This window comes from Marmota flaviventris, chromosome 6 (genome assembly GCF_047511675.1).
Source record: "Marmota flaviventris isolate mMarFla1 chromosome 6, mMarFla1.hap1, whole genome shotgun sequence".
Lineage (NCBI taxonomy): Eukaryota > Metazoa > Chordata > Mammalia > Rodentia > Sciuridae > Marmota > Marmota flaviventris.
Window position 1 is genome coordinate 34809474 of NC_092503.1, and position 18180 is coordinate 34827653.

Here is an 18180-nt window from a genome sequence, read left to right on the forward strand (position 1 = left end):
CTGTCAAGCAAGTAGGATGAAAGGAGGTTAATCATACATATTAAAGGGAGTCAGGTCAGGAAAATATAATAAAGGGGCACTAGAGAATTCAAGAATTAGTAAATCCAGGTTTGAGTATTTGAGAAGAGAATAATAATAAATATGGTAGCTATTGCTATCATTATTACTGAAATAGCAGCAGCAATGACAAAAATATTAAATGCTTATAGCACTAAATAGTTCATGCTTATAGCACTTGGTGTACATGTCAGCATTGTTCTATATAATCATCCATTTAATCATAATGGGAATCATATGATAAAAGTGATTATTTATGTTCCCAATTTATGGAAGATGAAACTGAGGCACAGATAACTTAAAACAACTGGAGGAAGAACACAAAACTAATAACACGGAAGTCATGGCTTGAATCTGTAGCTTAAAATTAATGAATAAACGTAAAATTTTAGCTGCAGGATGAAAAACACTACGGGGTACCAGAACACTTTTGATTTAAGCATACAGCCTACTTGCACATAATTGAGAACCTCAGAATCCTGCACATTAATATTCAGAATGGCCCAACCAGAGCAAAGAAACCCCACTGTAGCACTCTGTGGTGATAGCAGAAACACATCCACGACTCAGGATTTTTTTTTATTTGGGCCCTTCATGTAGATTCCATTTCTTCACAAATTCCCCTCTTTTGTCTCCATCTTCAGACCAGAGCATACACAAATGTAAGGCTTTCTTTAAGGTCTCCAGCCTTTCTCTAATCATTATCAATCCTCACCGTCAGGAAAGTCTTTATATATAAAATTAATCACTGACTTTCCAGCTTAAACCCATTTCCTATTCTCTGATCTTTATTGGAGATAGGAGACACATGAAGGTAGTTAACATTCTAATCACCTTGGGTTTTTTTTTTTTTCTTTCTTTTTTTATTTAATAACTCATTTAAATGTACTTCTGCTAAATCCCATTTAAAATCTCTCTGACATTAATTACTGATATATTCAAGTCTTTCTGACAGGCTTATTTTGCCATATAAAGTGTACTTCAATGGTGAGTATTCTCATCTTACCTCTCCATTTTCTAAAGGGTGTATTTTGGAATAAAATGAAGTGCAGATGACCTCGTCGTCTTTGGCATAGGATGGAGGTCCAGTGCGGGGATAAATATTGTAGAGGGTCAGGCACTCTGTGTCCGTCACAGCGTGGTACTGCCAGGGCTTGTATTCGATGTCATCAAGTGAGCGTTCCAAAATCCAGTTCCCAGGCCGAGGGGAGTTAGCTGCTTTCACAATCACATAAGCAATCTGGAACACCTGGGGAAGAGTGAAGGCAGCATGACTTTTCAATTCCAAAGTCTTTTCACCTTTTTTTTTTATTCTCAAATATGCAGCTGACTGATATGGGAGATTTTATTTTACTTTTATTCTATAACCCTATTATGTTCTCTGAAATGATTTTACTATTGGATGCTCATATTTAATACCTGTTTGCTAAGAAGGGATGTTTCCTTTTGACAGCCATGACTTTAAAAGCAATGGATTAGGACTAGATTTTAGTTGTCTAACAACTCATTGGCATCATTTCACCTAACTTTTAAAGTTCCTTTATGACTATTACCAATGAAAGTATTTATGGTCTGCTAATTTATTCACCCACAAAAAAATGTGTAAGAAATCCCATGTGTGACTAGTACTAGATAATCAAGGAAACATGCTTACTTATGTCACTTAGTGCTTTAAAAAGTACTATTTTGATGGACTAAGATAATACAGAAAACAAAACAAAAAAAACAAGCTTTGGAGGCACCCTCATGTGTTCAAATTGTAGCCCCATCATTTATGTGAACCTGGGAAGATTTCCAACTCTTGGCTTCCTTTTCTGTGAATTAAAGTCTAGAATAAGCATACCAGGAAGAGACAGTTTGGATTAAATGAGATAATGTATGTAAAGTATCTGGCAAAGAACTTAGCAGAAATACTCAACCAATGTAAATTCCTCCATATTCCCAAATATTAAAAAATGGAGAAAAAATTTCAGTGACATGCAGATAATTGATTGAAGTTGAAACATATTAAATGAAAAATTTGATACCTTCTCTTTATAAGAGGTAAAAATGTTAAAAATGGAGAAATAAAGGAAATGGCATTGTTACTATAAATCAACAGTGACAATTGAGAGGAATGTGACAATCCTCTATTTCCAAATTCACATAGAAGATGCAAAATAGATCTTAAAATAAATATTCTGAGTGTTTAGGATAATATATATATGTCTTTACAAATGAAGTCAATAATTCCAAAAGTGTAATATATAAACACTATTGAATGATATGTTATGCAATGTCCAAGATAGAAATATACATACAAACTACTTTAAAACTGTGTTGAAAATATAAGGTAATAATGAGACATGGAAATTACAATAATAATAAAAAATATGATACATTCTTGGTTGGTAAATGCTATAAGATGTGGGAAGCTTGACAGCTTTAAGCTCTGGGTAATGGGGACCACTGGTGGGGTACAATTAGGACAGGCACACTACAATGTGGTAAAAGGCCTGCTGTGCCATAGAGTGAATCTTAAAAGAATGTTCTAGAAATAAACTCTATCTGCTTTATTGTTTTGACAGGAGGCCTTCACAAGTTCATATATAATATCTATGGTATACATGAAGGGATTGAATTCAAAAATATGAAAAGTTGATACAGAAAGGGAAGTTCAGCTGACTCAGATAACTTGAGAACTTTATGAGATATGAGCACACTGTGTACAAGCGAGGGGAAAATCACAAGCCTCAAATGATGGCAGTTGGATCTGTATTCAACTTTTAGGTTCAATTATGATTACCCTGGATGTCTAAAATACTGATATGTTTTTGTGTTTGTTGGTAAACCACTGCTGTACAATCAACCTCCTAAACACTACCCCTTCCCTGAGACTAGTTGATTATTTCCAGCAGAGCAAGGAACAGTCAAAATATCCATTGTCATTGGTGTAGACATTGACCATTACTGAATATCACTATAGGCAGTGAATATTGATGTGTTTATATTACAAAGGTACACATGTTAATATAATTGCATATATATATATATATATATATATATATATATATATATTACACACACACACATATATATAACATAAAAAGCATGCCTATAAATACTTGAAAACGCTTAAACATTTATGGCAAGGCTACACATAAGCATACTAAAGCTGGCATCTCTGGAGATTCAGAAAGAGGAGTCAAGAAAAGGACATAGAAGAATTTTTAAATTTTATCCCAATATTCTGCTACATTATTTTTATTAACACAAATGTCTTTTAATAAAAGTAATTTAAAATAAAGAAAACTTCCAATACAAATTATCAGAGAAAGGACAAAATTAGGAATAAGATGAAACATACTCTCTCAATTATTTACTGCTTTTGAATTTTTGAGTTATTGTTCATAAAAAATTTCCTTCAGATAGTTCTTTTTTTTGGGAGTGTAGGTGTACTGGGGATTGATCTCAGGGGCGCTCAACCAGTGAAACACAACACCAGCTCTATTTTTTTTTAAATTTTATTTAGAGACAGGGTCTCACTGAGTTGCTTAGCGCCTCACTGTTGCTGCAGCTGGCTCTGAACTCGTGACCCTCTTGTCTCAGCCTCCCAAGTATTTCAGATAGTTCTTATTAAACAACTCATCTCATGGAACTTCCTTGAAAGTAAATTCACTGAGAAGCATACCAACTGATTCATTCTACAAAGGCAAAGGCAAGGTTGCGTCCAGTATAAAATATGAAAGTCTGGTCCTAATTTTTGGTAATGCAAAAGTATTTCTGGCAGGATCTTAAAACAATAAGGTCAATACTAAATTTTGAGTGTTTAGAGGTAAAGAGCTATAGATTTTACATTTTTTTAAGATGCTACAAACCTTATTACAGTTCTTTTGAAATTCTAGGGACTCACTATTAATTAGATTTAGCCAAATAACCAAAATCTGGGTAACATAATTCCACATTGCTGCTATAAGCTCAGACTGGCCATTTCTCTTAGAACTGATGTCACAGTCAACAATATTATATTTTGTGAATTGCAGGAACTAAGGCATACTTCTCTTTGGTGTTCATCTTATGATACACCTATGAGTTGAGAAAATTACTTAAATTTTTTTACTCTTTATTTCCCAGTTTCTCTCCTCTACAGTCAAACCACAGAAGTGATAATGAACTGCATGTTCTTTGGAAGACAGAAACTGGATGAATATTTTAAGTTAGCATCTTTCCTTCTAGGAGAAAAAACTTCACAGAGATATTTTTAAAAGATGAAAAACAACTGAGATTACAAAGCATATTGGAGACCAAAGGTACTCAATAAGAAAAATAAGGATATACTGAGGTCATGGATAAAGAACATTCTTTAGAAAGCAGCTCAGCAAGTAAATATAGAAAGAGGCCAAATTTTCTTGGAACTATAATATGGATATACAATTTTGGAATTTCTGTGTTGGCTCTGGAATAACACATGCAAAATAATCCATGAAAAAAGTTCTAGAAGAAACCCCACAGAATCCTTCTATTATTCAATATAACAGCCAGCATTAAATGACATGGAAAAGCAGTCACTGCCTTTGAAAATATTAAAGGAGTCCTATTTCAAAACAATATCCTTCTTTCATTTATTTTCAATGAATTCTTTCACATCCCATGCAAAATTAATTAAATTTGTTGGCATGTAGTATTATGAATAAACTTTTTAAAGTGTCATAAATAGTATTATTGAAAAACACAATGAATAGAAGTATTCTTTAAAGGCTTCAGAGAATGACTGTGAAAATTTTAACAGTGGTTTTCTAAGTACTGCAAATTTTCAATGGTCCTAAACAGAATAGCTCTTTAATGTTATCTATGCTACTTTTATTAACTATCTCTTGTGTTTTCAGCATAAAAACTCTTCAAAATCAGCAGTTTTAATACCTTATTTTCAAATGAATATATCCCTAATCTATTTGGTGTACAACAAGGAAAGAAAACACCCACACTAAAAGATGTACTAAGCCTCATATGCTTCAATGAATCAAATATATCAAATGTGATGATACAGAAATGTTTTTCTGCTGGAAGTCACATTTACAAATTTTGTGCCTGAAAAAAATCTAAAATAACTATGAAATTAACACCAAATATCTAAAATTTTGGTGCAGCAAAGAAAACCATTTCCTATACCATGTGTTGATCATTTGCTTGCCACCTAACAAACTATCGTGTGATTACTTCATCTGACAAAGCATGGAATTAGATGTTACTTTGATAATAAGTAGAGTGTTAAGAACTTGATCTTGTTGAATGCAGATTTGGAGAATGGGGTCTTTCTAAAGAGTATTTCAGTCCCAAAATAAAAGTAACAAATCACAACCATTAATCGAGTGATGGTTTCCAAACATTTTCACATTGTGCCTAAGATAAAATTACATTTGCACAGCACTGTGTTGAACAGAGTCTCACTGCCTGAAATAAGTAACCTGGCATCTCTGAGCACTCTGGATGCTGCCCTGGGGCTGAATATCTTAGCTCATCTATAATCCATATAGATAAGTCTAATATTCAGAACCAATTTCTAGCATACACATTACTGGGTGGGTATGCATTAAAAAAAGACTAATCACAGATCTAGAAAAATGCTACCAAAGACTATTGTGTTTAGGACATTTACTGAGACTTTTGAGTGTCACTGGCACACAGAAGAGCCAGGATAAAGAACAACTCCTCAATGATGTAACAAGGGCATAGGTCCTCTAATTTCCTATAAGCTTGTTCCCATAAAAGCCGTAAAACATTAATGACAGCTACTGTCTATGGAAGATGGCACTTCTGCCTTCTCCTAGGACCTGATTTACTTTCTTCTGTGTCTTCTTTCCTAATCTCAGGAGAGCAGTGTGTGGCTATTTAATTTCTACCCAATGTTAAGCTCTGCACCACTGCCCACGCAGCTGTCAAATGGCTGTGAATCTTAGAGTAAATGGATGTCCACAAAATAAAACTGTTTAATGTTGAAGGAGGTTCTACAATATTGTACTACCAGCTGTGTTAAGGATTTTAACATTTCCATAAGTTTTGATGTCATCTCTAATACATTTTGAAAGCTTATTCTTGCTTTAATAGTATATTTGTCAAATTTTCTTATTTATCCATATATATATATATATATATATATATATATATATATATATATATGAGAATTACCCAATGTAAGAGTCAGAATGGATGATAGAAAACATGAATTGTCAAGCTTAGCTCCCATTGGAATAATCTGGGAAGCTTTGTAGAGTGCCTTTGATGTTTCCTTATCTAAGCTGATGGATTGCATATGATTATCAGCTTTTCCTCTTGTGATCACTAAAGAAAAAAATTTAAAAAACCAAAATAGGAACCAATAAAAACAAACAGAAATAGATGCAGAGAGTTTGGCAATTTTCTGGAAGATTCATCAGAGTTTCTGATGAAGGAGAGTAGAGGTCAGAGCCCAGAGAACTCAGTGGCTGTTGCCCAGGTGAAAGTCCTGGGCCAATGGATACAGGTAGGAGTTTTGCTGTGGAGTGGGCTGAAGAAAAGAGAATTTATAGAAAGTCTATGTATCACAGAGGGCTATCTCATAGCCCCACTTCTACTTAAGTTGCATGTGACCAGGCTTTTACTATCCAGTGACAATTTCTGAGCAATCTCAGAAAATTAGTTACTATTATCTTAAAATTCTTTGAAGAGATAATTATATAAATACTGATAATACTGTTATTAGACTTAAGTTTACATCAAGTTCAACAAAGGAGTTTTAAAATAATGCTTTACACTTAAAAAATTAATTTTAGAATATGTCCAATTATTAGTTTTTAGGTGAGTTCTTTGTCCACTTATAAATTTACTTACTTCAATAAACCTAGAATATTGTGGTAGGGAGCTCAAAAGGAGATTTCTCCCCCATACTCTCTATCTTCAGACAAACACATTTAAAATAATTTCACATACTAAAATGACTTGCAATTGTCACTCAATTATAATGTGCAATCCACTTATCTAACTCTCCTCCACCAAATATATATTACAGTTGCTGAGCATCAATTTATTAAAGTTGCAGGTAAGCAAACCTGCCACATTACCTCAAGGTAAGTGGCTCCCAGGTCATAAGAGAAACAGAAACACTTTGCTTCCAATTAAGACAAAAAAATTTTATGCACACATTAAAGACGTAGGGAGTTAATACAGATGAAAACGAACTAATACATCACCCCAGAATTCTTAAGAAACAATAATCTAACTGGATGGCTAATGATAGTCCTTTGAAGAGAGAATTTTCAATTACGTTTGAAATTATTTTTTAAAGGATTTGAATCATTGTCTAACTCTTCAAGAGACAGTATTTGAAAGAATTTTCTACCTCATTCTGCAAAAATATTAATCATAAGTCTATCTCTGAAAAATTAGTTACTTTTTGGTTCTCCCTATGTTAATATATAAATATAATGCAATTCCATTTTTTTCATGAAAAAAATATTAAGTGCCCCCCCCCCCAAAGCTGGACAAGTTGATGATGAAGTTGATTTGGAAGAATCAAGAAGCCCTGAGAGCAATGAATGGAGGTAAACATTGTTAACTAAGAAAAGCAACATGAAGTAATCAGCTTCCATCTGACTCCTGTGAAAGGGGTCCCTAATGAAAAAGAAAATGGATCTATGCCTACTAATATCCTCAGAAGAGACATATCCAGACATTGTCAGGAGTGTATTGGAAGTAAGTATAAAGTTGGTCTAAACTGAACTGTCAGTTTTCAGAAAATGAAATAGCAGAGGAGCATGTAAATAGCACTGCAGTAGAACAATTAGCAAACTGCAGAATCTGAGATCCTCTGTTGGACAAACAACATGATTTCTTTTAAAAAGTAAATTTTGAGGAAGTTAAAAAATAGTGAGGTTACAGATAAAGAGAGATTTAAGAAATACAACCAAATACAATGTCTTCATGCACATCCTGATTCAATCAACCAATCATTCAAAAAGAATCTGGAAGCAAGCATGATACATTTGAATACTGACTAAATACTTATTAATACCAAAGTAGTATTTAGGTGTGACAATGGTTTTATTTATAAGTCTATCCTTTACAGATATATAATGAATTATTCATACAGAAAGTTGTTGAGTTTGCTTCCAAATAATCCAGGGCACAGAATGGGATGTGGAAGTTTAGAACTGACATGAAGGGATTCATGAGCTAATTCTCATTTCTGGGTGGGTTTGGGGACATTTGGACCTATAGTATCCTTCTCAATACTTTTCTATTTGCTTGGAGATTTTCACAATTAAAAAAAATAACTTACTAATACATCTCATTTTTATAAATAATTCTCTTTTACATACCAAGATATCCATTAGCAATAATTTAGTGCTTGCTCTTAAAGTGCAAACAATTATTGTATTTTCTTAATTATCTTGATGAATGGTTAGCTCTGTTTCTTACAATTATACTGCATTCTGAGATCAAAAAATGCATATGAATAATTACCAAGTCAAAAAAGACTTTTTTGGCCCACAAGGTCTCAAAATTTTAGTCCAGTTTTAAAGGAAAATAGTAACATCAGTGAATGGAATCCAAATTGGAATGAATAAGGTCCTCCCTCAGCCTATTAATGTATTTAGTTTTCCATGCTTCATTAAGTCACTATCATTTTTTACAATGTTAGCTGCAGGGAAAACTCAGGCAAGCATTTTCCTTGTCTTTAGCACTGCCCTTGACATCTATTCTCTCTTCACACGTTTCTCTCTCATTTGAAACAATCTATGGTTTCAAAAGATTGACCTGCTTCCTGTGAATAAGTCATTGGCTCAGCATGGCTTTTACACCAGCTACTGGTAAAAGAGCAGGTAGGCTGAGTCCCCCATAGAACATGACAGTTCTTTCAATGAAACCATCACAGAGCACAATATTGGTGTGAATCACAGATAATCAAAAATGTGACAGTTTAAAGCTTGCCTTCTAAAAATTATTCACCCTGGAGAAATACCAACATTAACTTTGTTTTCATGCTTCTGTAGTTATCAGGTTAAGAAGAACCTATGCATTCTCCAATTTTGGACATTACAGACATGAATGAATCACTCTAGTTCAAAGCATTTGGGGAATAATAGAGATTTGCAGTGATGAGAAAGAGTTCAAAATTTAACGTTAACAGTGTAGAATAACAAAGAATGAAATTTTCTGATCTTGGCTCATGAATCAGAAACAGATCAGAGTCACTTAACACTTATCCAATTTTAGCTATTACAAATGAAATAGCATTAGATAGTTTGATGCTTATATATGGCCCCGATTTCTTATCCTTCTCCAGGGAATTCCTTAAAAATAATTGTAACCTCTGTTGTTTATTACTTTACCACCCCTTCTCTCTTTAATTCCCTGCAGCCCATGGATCACCACTCCACCCTATTTTAGAATCCCCTTCTGTTGCCAGTGGCCGATTTGGAAAATTCATATTATTTGCCCCATCTTTATCTTCTTTGCAGTATTTGCAGCTATTGATTATACTGTTCTCTTGCTTTCTGAAACTTCTTATTTCTTTGGAAAAGTGATATTTATTTAAAATGTAGGGAGTGAACAGCACAAAGTAAACAACACAAGAGGAAGGGGTGAAGATAGCACTAGACTGAATTTCCCTCTATTCTCTGGATAGCTAGTTCTGATCCTTTCTAATTTGAGTTTCCTAGACAAAATAAAATAAAATAAAATCCAATCTTTTATTTCCTAATCATCTGTTTCTTGAGATTAAAAAAAAAAAAAAAAAAACTCTTCCTGCTTTTTCCTAGCATGCAGAAGTTTGTGCCAACAAGAATTCTATGAGATAGAGATACTGAAAACAGGAAATGAGAGGTATGTTAGAATCAGGGCCCCTCAAAATATCCATAACTAATCTTTGGAACCAATGAATATGTAACCTTATTTAACAAAAGGACATTTAAGATATGATTTAATTAAAAATCTCAGGGTGGAAAGATCAGCTTGGATTATCCAGGTAAGCCAAATCTATACAATGTCCTTGAAAGTAAAAGAGGAAGGCAAAAGAAGAGGCCACAGCAAGTGCAGTGGCACACAAATATAATCCCAATAACTTGGGAAACTAAGGCCAGAGAATGGCAAGTTCAAGGTCAGCCTCAACAGCTCAGTGAGATCTAGCTTGGTGGCAGAGTTCCCTGGGTCCAGTTCAAGACCACACATACACACACACACACACACACAGAGGTCGGAATGACAACAACATGAGCAGGAATCAACCTGTTGCTAGCTTTGAAGAGAAAGAAGGATGAGATCACAAGACAAGGAACTCAGGTGGCCCATGGAAGCTGCACAAAGAAGTTGATCCTACACTAGAACATCTGGAAGGGAATGCAAACCTTCCCAGTTTTAATTTTAGGCCAATAAGAGTCCTGTTGGATTTCTACTGTAAGACAATAAATTTATTTTGTTTTAAGTTGCAGAGTTTATTAGTAAGGTGTTATGGCAACAATATAAAACTAAATCACTAAATAATTAGTTCTAATTCACATGACTAGTAACTTATAAAGCAAGATCTTTTTCCATAAGAGTACCATCTGTCATGTGTATGACTATTTCACTCACTCCATTATACAGATGTTTTGCACATTTCAGTTTAACCATACCTGCAAGACCCATTTTATATTTCAAACTAGCAACAGAACTTCTCTTGTGATAATTTAATTTTGCTTTGTAGTGAAGCAGTTTTGCCTTTTTTCACCAAAACTAAGTCTTCAATTGCTAGCAATAGAAACTACCACATATCCTATAAATATCTATTAATGTACTATTCAGAATGAATGGTAAATTCTTTTTAAAATTTCATTGAATAAGTGATAAAAAATGGATTGATTGCACCTCTGAGATAACTCAATGGACCTCAGAGGTGATTTCTACAAGTATCTGAAGGGTGACACTAAGTAACTGAATCAGGGTCCCTCAAATTGTCCATATCTTAATCTTTGGAACCTATGAATATGTAAACTTAATTGACAAAAGTACTTTTAAGATATGATATAATTAAAAATTTTAAGTTGGGGTAATAACCCTGGATTATCTATCTGAAAGTTGAACCTACGTAACCACCACAAAAATTAGTAAGTACAAATTTTATAACTCTTATCAATGGAGGGCATACTCTACCAAGATGACAGTCTAAATATTTCTAAATCATATATTCTTCCTCAGAAACAAAAAAAAAATTGCAGAAGAGAGCATTCTAACACTGTTTGTCCAGCTGGCCTCTACCCCAAATTTTAAAGAGGTGACCTCACTTGCCAGTGAAGTGTGAAGAATATAAATGAAATGAAAAATGAGAAAGCTGCAGAGCCTTATGTCATTCTGCCTGCAATTTAAAAACAAGGATAGGAAAAGAGTCTCACAGAACTATATGGGCATTTTCTCAAGACTGAGTGCCAAAAAGCTAACATTTTTTTTTTTAAGTCTACCATTGTAAGAAGATATGTGACAAATTTCTTATAGGAATTGCTCCACAAATTCTTCACCCTGTATTCTGCATAGATTTCTCATGGTGTTTCTTGAGTCTAAAATTCTCCAAATTATAATATAACTTCGATGATGTCAAGTCAAAAATGATTTATGCTGTGAGCTGGGTTTCTTAAACTCAACATGAACCACAGCACACACAACACTTAGGAGAACATCCAAATCCACTGTCTTCATAAGAAAGTTTTGCTGTTAGAAAGTTTTCTTGCTTACACTTTCCAAAGTTGTCCATATAGGCCTAACACAAATATGTGTGTGTGTGTGTATGTGTGTGTGTGTATATATATATATCATATATATAGTAGAGATGAAATATATGATAGAGATATGAATATCCCCTATGTGTTACAATTAAACTTATTTAATCAAACTAGAACTCATGATTCAGGAGGGGTAAAAGAAAGCCCTAAAGGTGATGTGAGAAAAACTTTCTAAGATTAAAATAAAAGTAGGGCAAAATGTTGCCCCTGATTTCTGATTTTTGAAATGACTCTCCCATTAAACATTTAGTCACAAAATCCAAAATAAATAAATAAAAGAACAATTTATCTTTGGGAAACATAAGTAGTAGTCCACTAATATGGAATCATGCTCTTGCTTATTTGTGAAACCTAGTGTAAAACATAATCTGTAGGGCTTCTTGAGCAGTCTGACTACAATTGCTTATCATCAAATGGCAAAGTTGCAAGATCATCTACAAGGACACCTGACACCTAGAACCGAGAGAACCTGCACAGGAAAGAAAGAACAACAGCAGAGCAACTGTGCAATCCTCCCAAAAGTACATGTGGAGAGACACTTGCAAATAAAGACACAATACGAGGTCTAATGGCACATTTCCTAGTTCAGAGCCAAGAAAATTAAATATACAGTACAAAATACCTGCAGCTGTCAGCAAAGCCTTATAAGAAGTGTAAAGACTTAACTTTCCCTTAGCCCAGGCTTCCTGTCTGCAATGCATGGAAGAAGAGTATTGCAAAAAGTGACCATGAACACTACTTAGGGAAACTAGACTTCACATAACATTTTGTGTGGAGGAGCCTCCTCTATCGTTGGCCTCTTCAGCAGTTTACATTTCAAGTGTCTCATGGATAGAAATGAAGAATAACAGAAGGATTATTAAAATGCTTGAGTTAATTCTTATTGTGTCTAGGTCAGGAACACTAAATTAGAAAACAAACCAAAAGAAGGTCATGATTTGAATTGTAGATATTCTTGATGCAAACATTTTCAAAACACATCAAATGCCTACAGTACATAATATATGGGGATAACTTTCGGTGAATTTTTGCAGCCTAAACATAAATGAAATTATTTAAATAGGAACAGAATACATTTAAATGTCTACATACTCAATAATCATTTTAAAGAGATTTACAAGAGAACATTCAAACAGGCATTGAGGTGACTCCTAATTAAGAAGGGTGGGAAGGACAGTGGTACCTGAGTCAAATCCACTTGGTCAGTATTATCCTTACCTTTGTTTTCCAAGATTCCTATTATAGAAATTCTAATATTCTGCACTTGTACATGTATTTAAAAAACCCACAGAATGATATATTAATCAATTCATCCATTTATTTTACAAATATTGCTAAGCAACACATTGCTTTCAATGATAGTCTTTAACCTAAGTGTGGAATACAGTGATGAAGTGAAAGCTACTCTCTCAAGGAGTGATTTTCTCAGAAAATGAGCAATATACCAATGATGTGGTGGAGCCAGTTGACACTGGCTTTCAGAAGCCAATCACGAGCAGTTTTTCTCAACACCTTGTTTGATGACATCACTCTAGTAACTTGAAGTCACCCATGATAGGAGTATTTCCCTCATGGAAACTGGCTTACAAATCAGGGCTATTTTGTCCCCTGAAGGGTCAATTGCTAAACACTTGCCAGGATTCCACTTTGATGACAAATAAGGTAAATGAATAAGTAATTTTAGGTAGAGACTTCTATAATAGGTGTTGATGATGGAAGGATTATCTGAGACAGTGTTGTTTGGGTAGAGACCTTAGTAGTGTGAGGGATGAAAACAGTCAGCATCTTGGGGAACAGAATTTACAGAAAAGGAAATAGCAAGTGTAAAGGACTTGATACACATATAAACTTGGTTCATTCCAAGAATACCAATATGGCCAGAATCAGGAGCAACATACTGGTCAGTAGCAGTGTTAGAGAAGTATACAGGGCTTATATGGAGAGGTATATATACTTTTTGTTGCTTTCTGATAAGTGGCCTTTGGAGAGTGGATGTTGAAACAGACTATATAATAGTTCTGGTGGAAGCTGATGATGTCTTAGATTAGAAGGTGGCAGTGGTGCAGATGACACAAGACAGAATCAAGATATATTTTGTAGGAGGAGTTTGCAGGACCAGAATAAGGAAGGAGCATTAAGGATTATCCCCATGTGTTTTGTTTGTTTTTATATATTTGCCTCAACAACTGGGTAAGAATGCTGCCATTTCCTGAGAGAAGTATTCTAAGGAAGGAAATCAAGATTTCTGCTCAGAGCTATAAAGTTTGTGATGCTCCATTAGATGTCCAAGTGGAGCTGCTGGTTGAGAGACAGACGCAGCGCACTGTTAAATGGGCTTGGCACTTGGGCAAGTTTCTTAACTTTCTTGTGCCTCATTTTTTCCCCCACCTGGACAATGAAAACAATTATACATTTTGTTTATACAATTGGGATGATTATAAAATGTAATACAAGAAAAATGTATGTAGCAGTATTCGGCTTATACTAAGCCCCATTAAATATTAGTTATTTTAATAAGCAGTGATCCTTTCACCTGTTTCCCAGTTGACTCACAGGATCTAACATATTTTATAGGTAATGTTGGAAGAGAAAAATAATTAGATATCAAGTTGGAAAGAGAATGAACATTCACAGTATTTTGAAACTTTCAACTGAAAGAGACAAAGAGAGAAATAAGTACATGGAAAAATATTTCCTAAATGGGGAAAAAAAATCTACCTGGATCTTCCTTCCCATCTATCCTTATAATTCAGCTATCAGCAGTCATCTGTTTTAGAATTAGTTTTTGATGGCTTATTTGTTTGTACTATTGGAATGAATAGAGAATTTAAATGGTAGCTTGTAAATAAAATGGTAGAATGTATTTTAAATTTTATCTAATTATTAATAGAATTGTATCACTTGGTTAAAAAGTCATTTTGCTGGCTTCCATATTATTGGCAGGCTTCATGAAGTTAATGGTGCTTCCTGAGGCCTGGCTAGCTGTGCTAAGTCATTTATATTATCCTTATATTTCAGAAGGGACATAACCCCAAAGATATGGGAAAATGTCTATATGATCTTTGTCTGTAATTCAACTTTCAAATAACTAATTTTCAAAGACTATGTAGCATATGAGGGAAGATGCTCATAATGTAATATCCAGCTAACAAAAGACGATATGAACTTTTTCTGCAGTATGCTGAAAATGTAAAATGCATGTGTGTGTGTGTGTGTGTGTGTGTGTGTGTTTGTGTGAGTACAAGAGAACAGAATGGAAATAATTCCACATGTTAATGCTATTAACTAATTTTTATAATATAAAAAGTCAGAATCTATATTGAAAAGGCAATTTGTGAGACAAATCTATAAATATTGCTTTGCTTGTTCTGAAACACAGATCAAAATTTCAAGATATATACAGGAAAAATAATCAACAAGAAAGTGCCAATAGGAAAACCAAATATTTCAGGAATAAAATTTAAAACTATTAATTTTAAACCATACTGGAAATGATAATTATAATCATTTTAAAGATAAAGAAAAAGATATTTGGTGAAATGTACTTTTATACAGGTATGCCGCTCACTAATAAATTTGAAATTACAAGTTTAAATTAAAAAATCAAGAAAATTAAGGTTATCAATATAGACAGTATACAGATAGATTATGAAGATAAACTTTTTCTCAAGAAATTTACAGTATAGCCAAATTTGGAAAAGACAGTAAACGCATTGATGTTACTTTGTTGCTGTTTATAATACCATACTAAATACACTTACAATACAGAATTCAAATAAAAGTTATTTTGCTGAATCTGTAAATTTCTACTTCAAAAGTAGCCCATAAAAGCCTTAGTTTACAGGATGTTTAAAATATTTAGATATTTAAATATTTAGATAGAGTTGGGAGTGAGACTCTGTATTAGAGAACTTGCCCAGAAGCAGCAAGGCTCTGGGTGTGATCCCCAGTATCACAAAACAATTAAATAAGTAAATAATAAAATATTTATATCATTAAACAAGTTATATCTATATTGGAATAGTAACTTACACCATTTATGAGCAGAGAATAATTTATATAATCTCTTACAGAAGAGGGAGAGAATATAATTAAGACAGTAATGTCAGTAACAGAAGAAATCAGAGATGGAAAGATTTAGCAAAGTAGCAGATTAATGTAATAGTAATTACTGGGCACCATTACATGCCAGGCACCATTGTTTAGATAAATACTAGGAAGCATTAAGTGAAATTATGGAAAAGGATAACCAAGAACTCATATTGTTCTTTACATTTTAGAAGCATATTGGACAATTTGCACTAGCTTTTAATCCAAATATCTAGTGCTAATATCCTTTCATGTAAAAAAAATGTTCTGTTAAAGTTCTCATTATATTTTTATAAATATTCTGTTTTTATATCACTTAAAATATCATTTAATCTATGTTGACATATATAGATTAAATGAGTATATGATAAAACAGATTTTTTCTAGGAAGCTGTTTTAGCATACTAAACTATCCTACTTGATAACGATATCAAAAGAATATGATTTATTATTTAAAAGTTATCCTAATTTTCTATATAGCAGAAATTCTTTTTTAATAAGAATTCTATTTAACGTCCCTAGGTAATAAAGACTTTCAAAGTCATGCTGATATGTAAACATTCAGGCAAGTTTTTATTTTGATTTCCTTAGAGAAATTAAATGTTCTTCCTGAGAAAAATCAATGAGTCACACTAAAAATGAAAAAAACAATAATTTAAAGTTGAGAAAATCATTTAGACCAAATTGGATTAATAATGACCTTTCTCAAATCTTGCACAGTGATTAGTCTATTGCAGTAAAATTGCCCAAAGCATTTTTGTCAAACACCCACAAATTCTGCATGACTTCTTAAAAGAACTTAAATTGACCAATGACTGGTATTTAATAATACAACAAATCTCTCCAAATCATTCTGAGAGAGTTAAGAATATATGCGGATATTTAAATATTAAATTCACTATGTCAAGTTACATCTACACGTATATGTTAAAAGTGAGTAACACTTTTGGTAAATCCCAAGCTTAACTTGGAAGTAGAATTTTAAACTTTAATTTTCTTTTGTATTAACTTATTCTTATTTTTAGTGAGGTTATTATGATAATTAGTAAATAAGGGTTCATATATAGCATTAAAACCCTGATTTTCTTAATTCTTAATAAGTTGCATTAGTGTCAGTATCAAAATAAGATTTTTCTCAGGAAATTTGTAACATCTCCAAATTTGGAATACACTACAAATAAATTGTTCCTATTTTGTTACTGTTTAGAACACCATCTACTTTAAGGGCACTTTCCAAAAAGAATCCCCATGTTATATGATCAAGAGAGAAATGTGTTGATTGGTTGAAACTGAATCCTTTAAATTAAAAAGGGGCTGGGGTCATGGCTCAGTGGTAGAACACTTGCCTAGTATGTGTGAGGTAATGGGTTCAATTCTCAGCACCACATATAGACAAATAAATAAATAAATGTCCATCAATAACTAATAAAATACTTAAAAAAATCTTGCAAAATGAGGGCAAGCTCTGAAATCAGAAAACTGGGATCTGGCTCTATGGCTTTCCCTTTGTGAACTAGTCACAAGATACTGAATCTCTGGTGCAAAATGTTCTCCTCTGTAATCGTACCTTTCTTGTAGAGTTGAAAACAATACCTAAGATGATTCATGTAAAATATTTTATCCAGTGTAGGAAAAAATAGGTGTTCAGAAAGTGTCTGTGTAACTCCCTAGAGGCAAATATGCCTCTGTTGTAATTCTAAACATGAGCACTTGTGTTTTATATTTATATAATAAAGCCATAATTTATGCAAATAATAAAATGGGTCACATATTACCTGGATCTCAGCATGAGTCTTTCACTGATGACCTGTTTCAGCAAAATGTGCAAAAGTGCCCAGTATTTAATTTACTTTAACTCATTGCTCTGTCATGTTTCCAGATTAGAGGCACTCTGCAGTGCTATTCTTTCTAAAATATATAAGTTTTAAAAATATTTCTCTTAGAATGTAACAATGTTATGTCAAGAAATATCAGAAAACTATGGCTGAAAATATGAATGATTAATACTTCAAACTCACTAGGAAAACTAACAAAGATGAAAAAGAAGAAAAACAGAAAAATAACAAATGTTGGATAAGATGTGAAAAACTTGCACACTTGTGTACTGGTGAAAATGTTAAAATGGTAGAACCATCATAGAAAAACAGAATGAGGGTTCCTCAAAATAATAAAAATGGCCTTACCAATTGGTCAGCAAAATTTCTAGGTATATGAGCCAAAAATATGGGAAAAAAGAAACCAGAGATTTGAATAGATAGTCATTTGA

The 18180-nt window shown here is 33.2% G+C and overlaps 1 protein-coding gene across 1 annotated transcript in view; it reads right to left on the reverse strand.

Moving 5' to 3' along the window:
* Positions 1-18180, reverse strand: part of Lama2 (laminin subunit alpha 2) — a 571380-nt gene that overhangs the window by 394858 nt on the left and 158342 nt on the right. The window contains exon 4 of the mRNA XM_071613037.1: positions 1064-1306. Coding sequence (XP_071469138.1) covers positions 1064-1306 — 243 coding nt within the window. The remainder of the gene's footprint in view (positions 1-1063; positions 1307-18180) is intronic.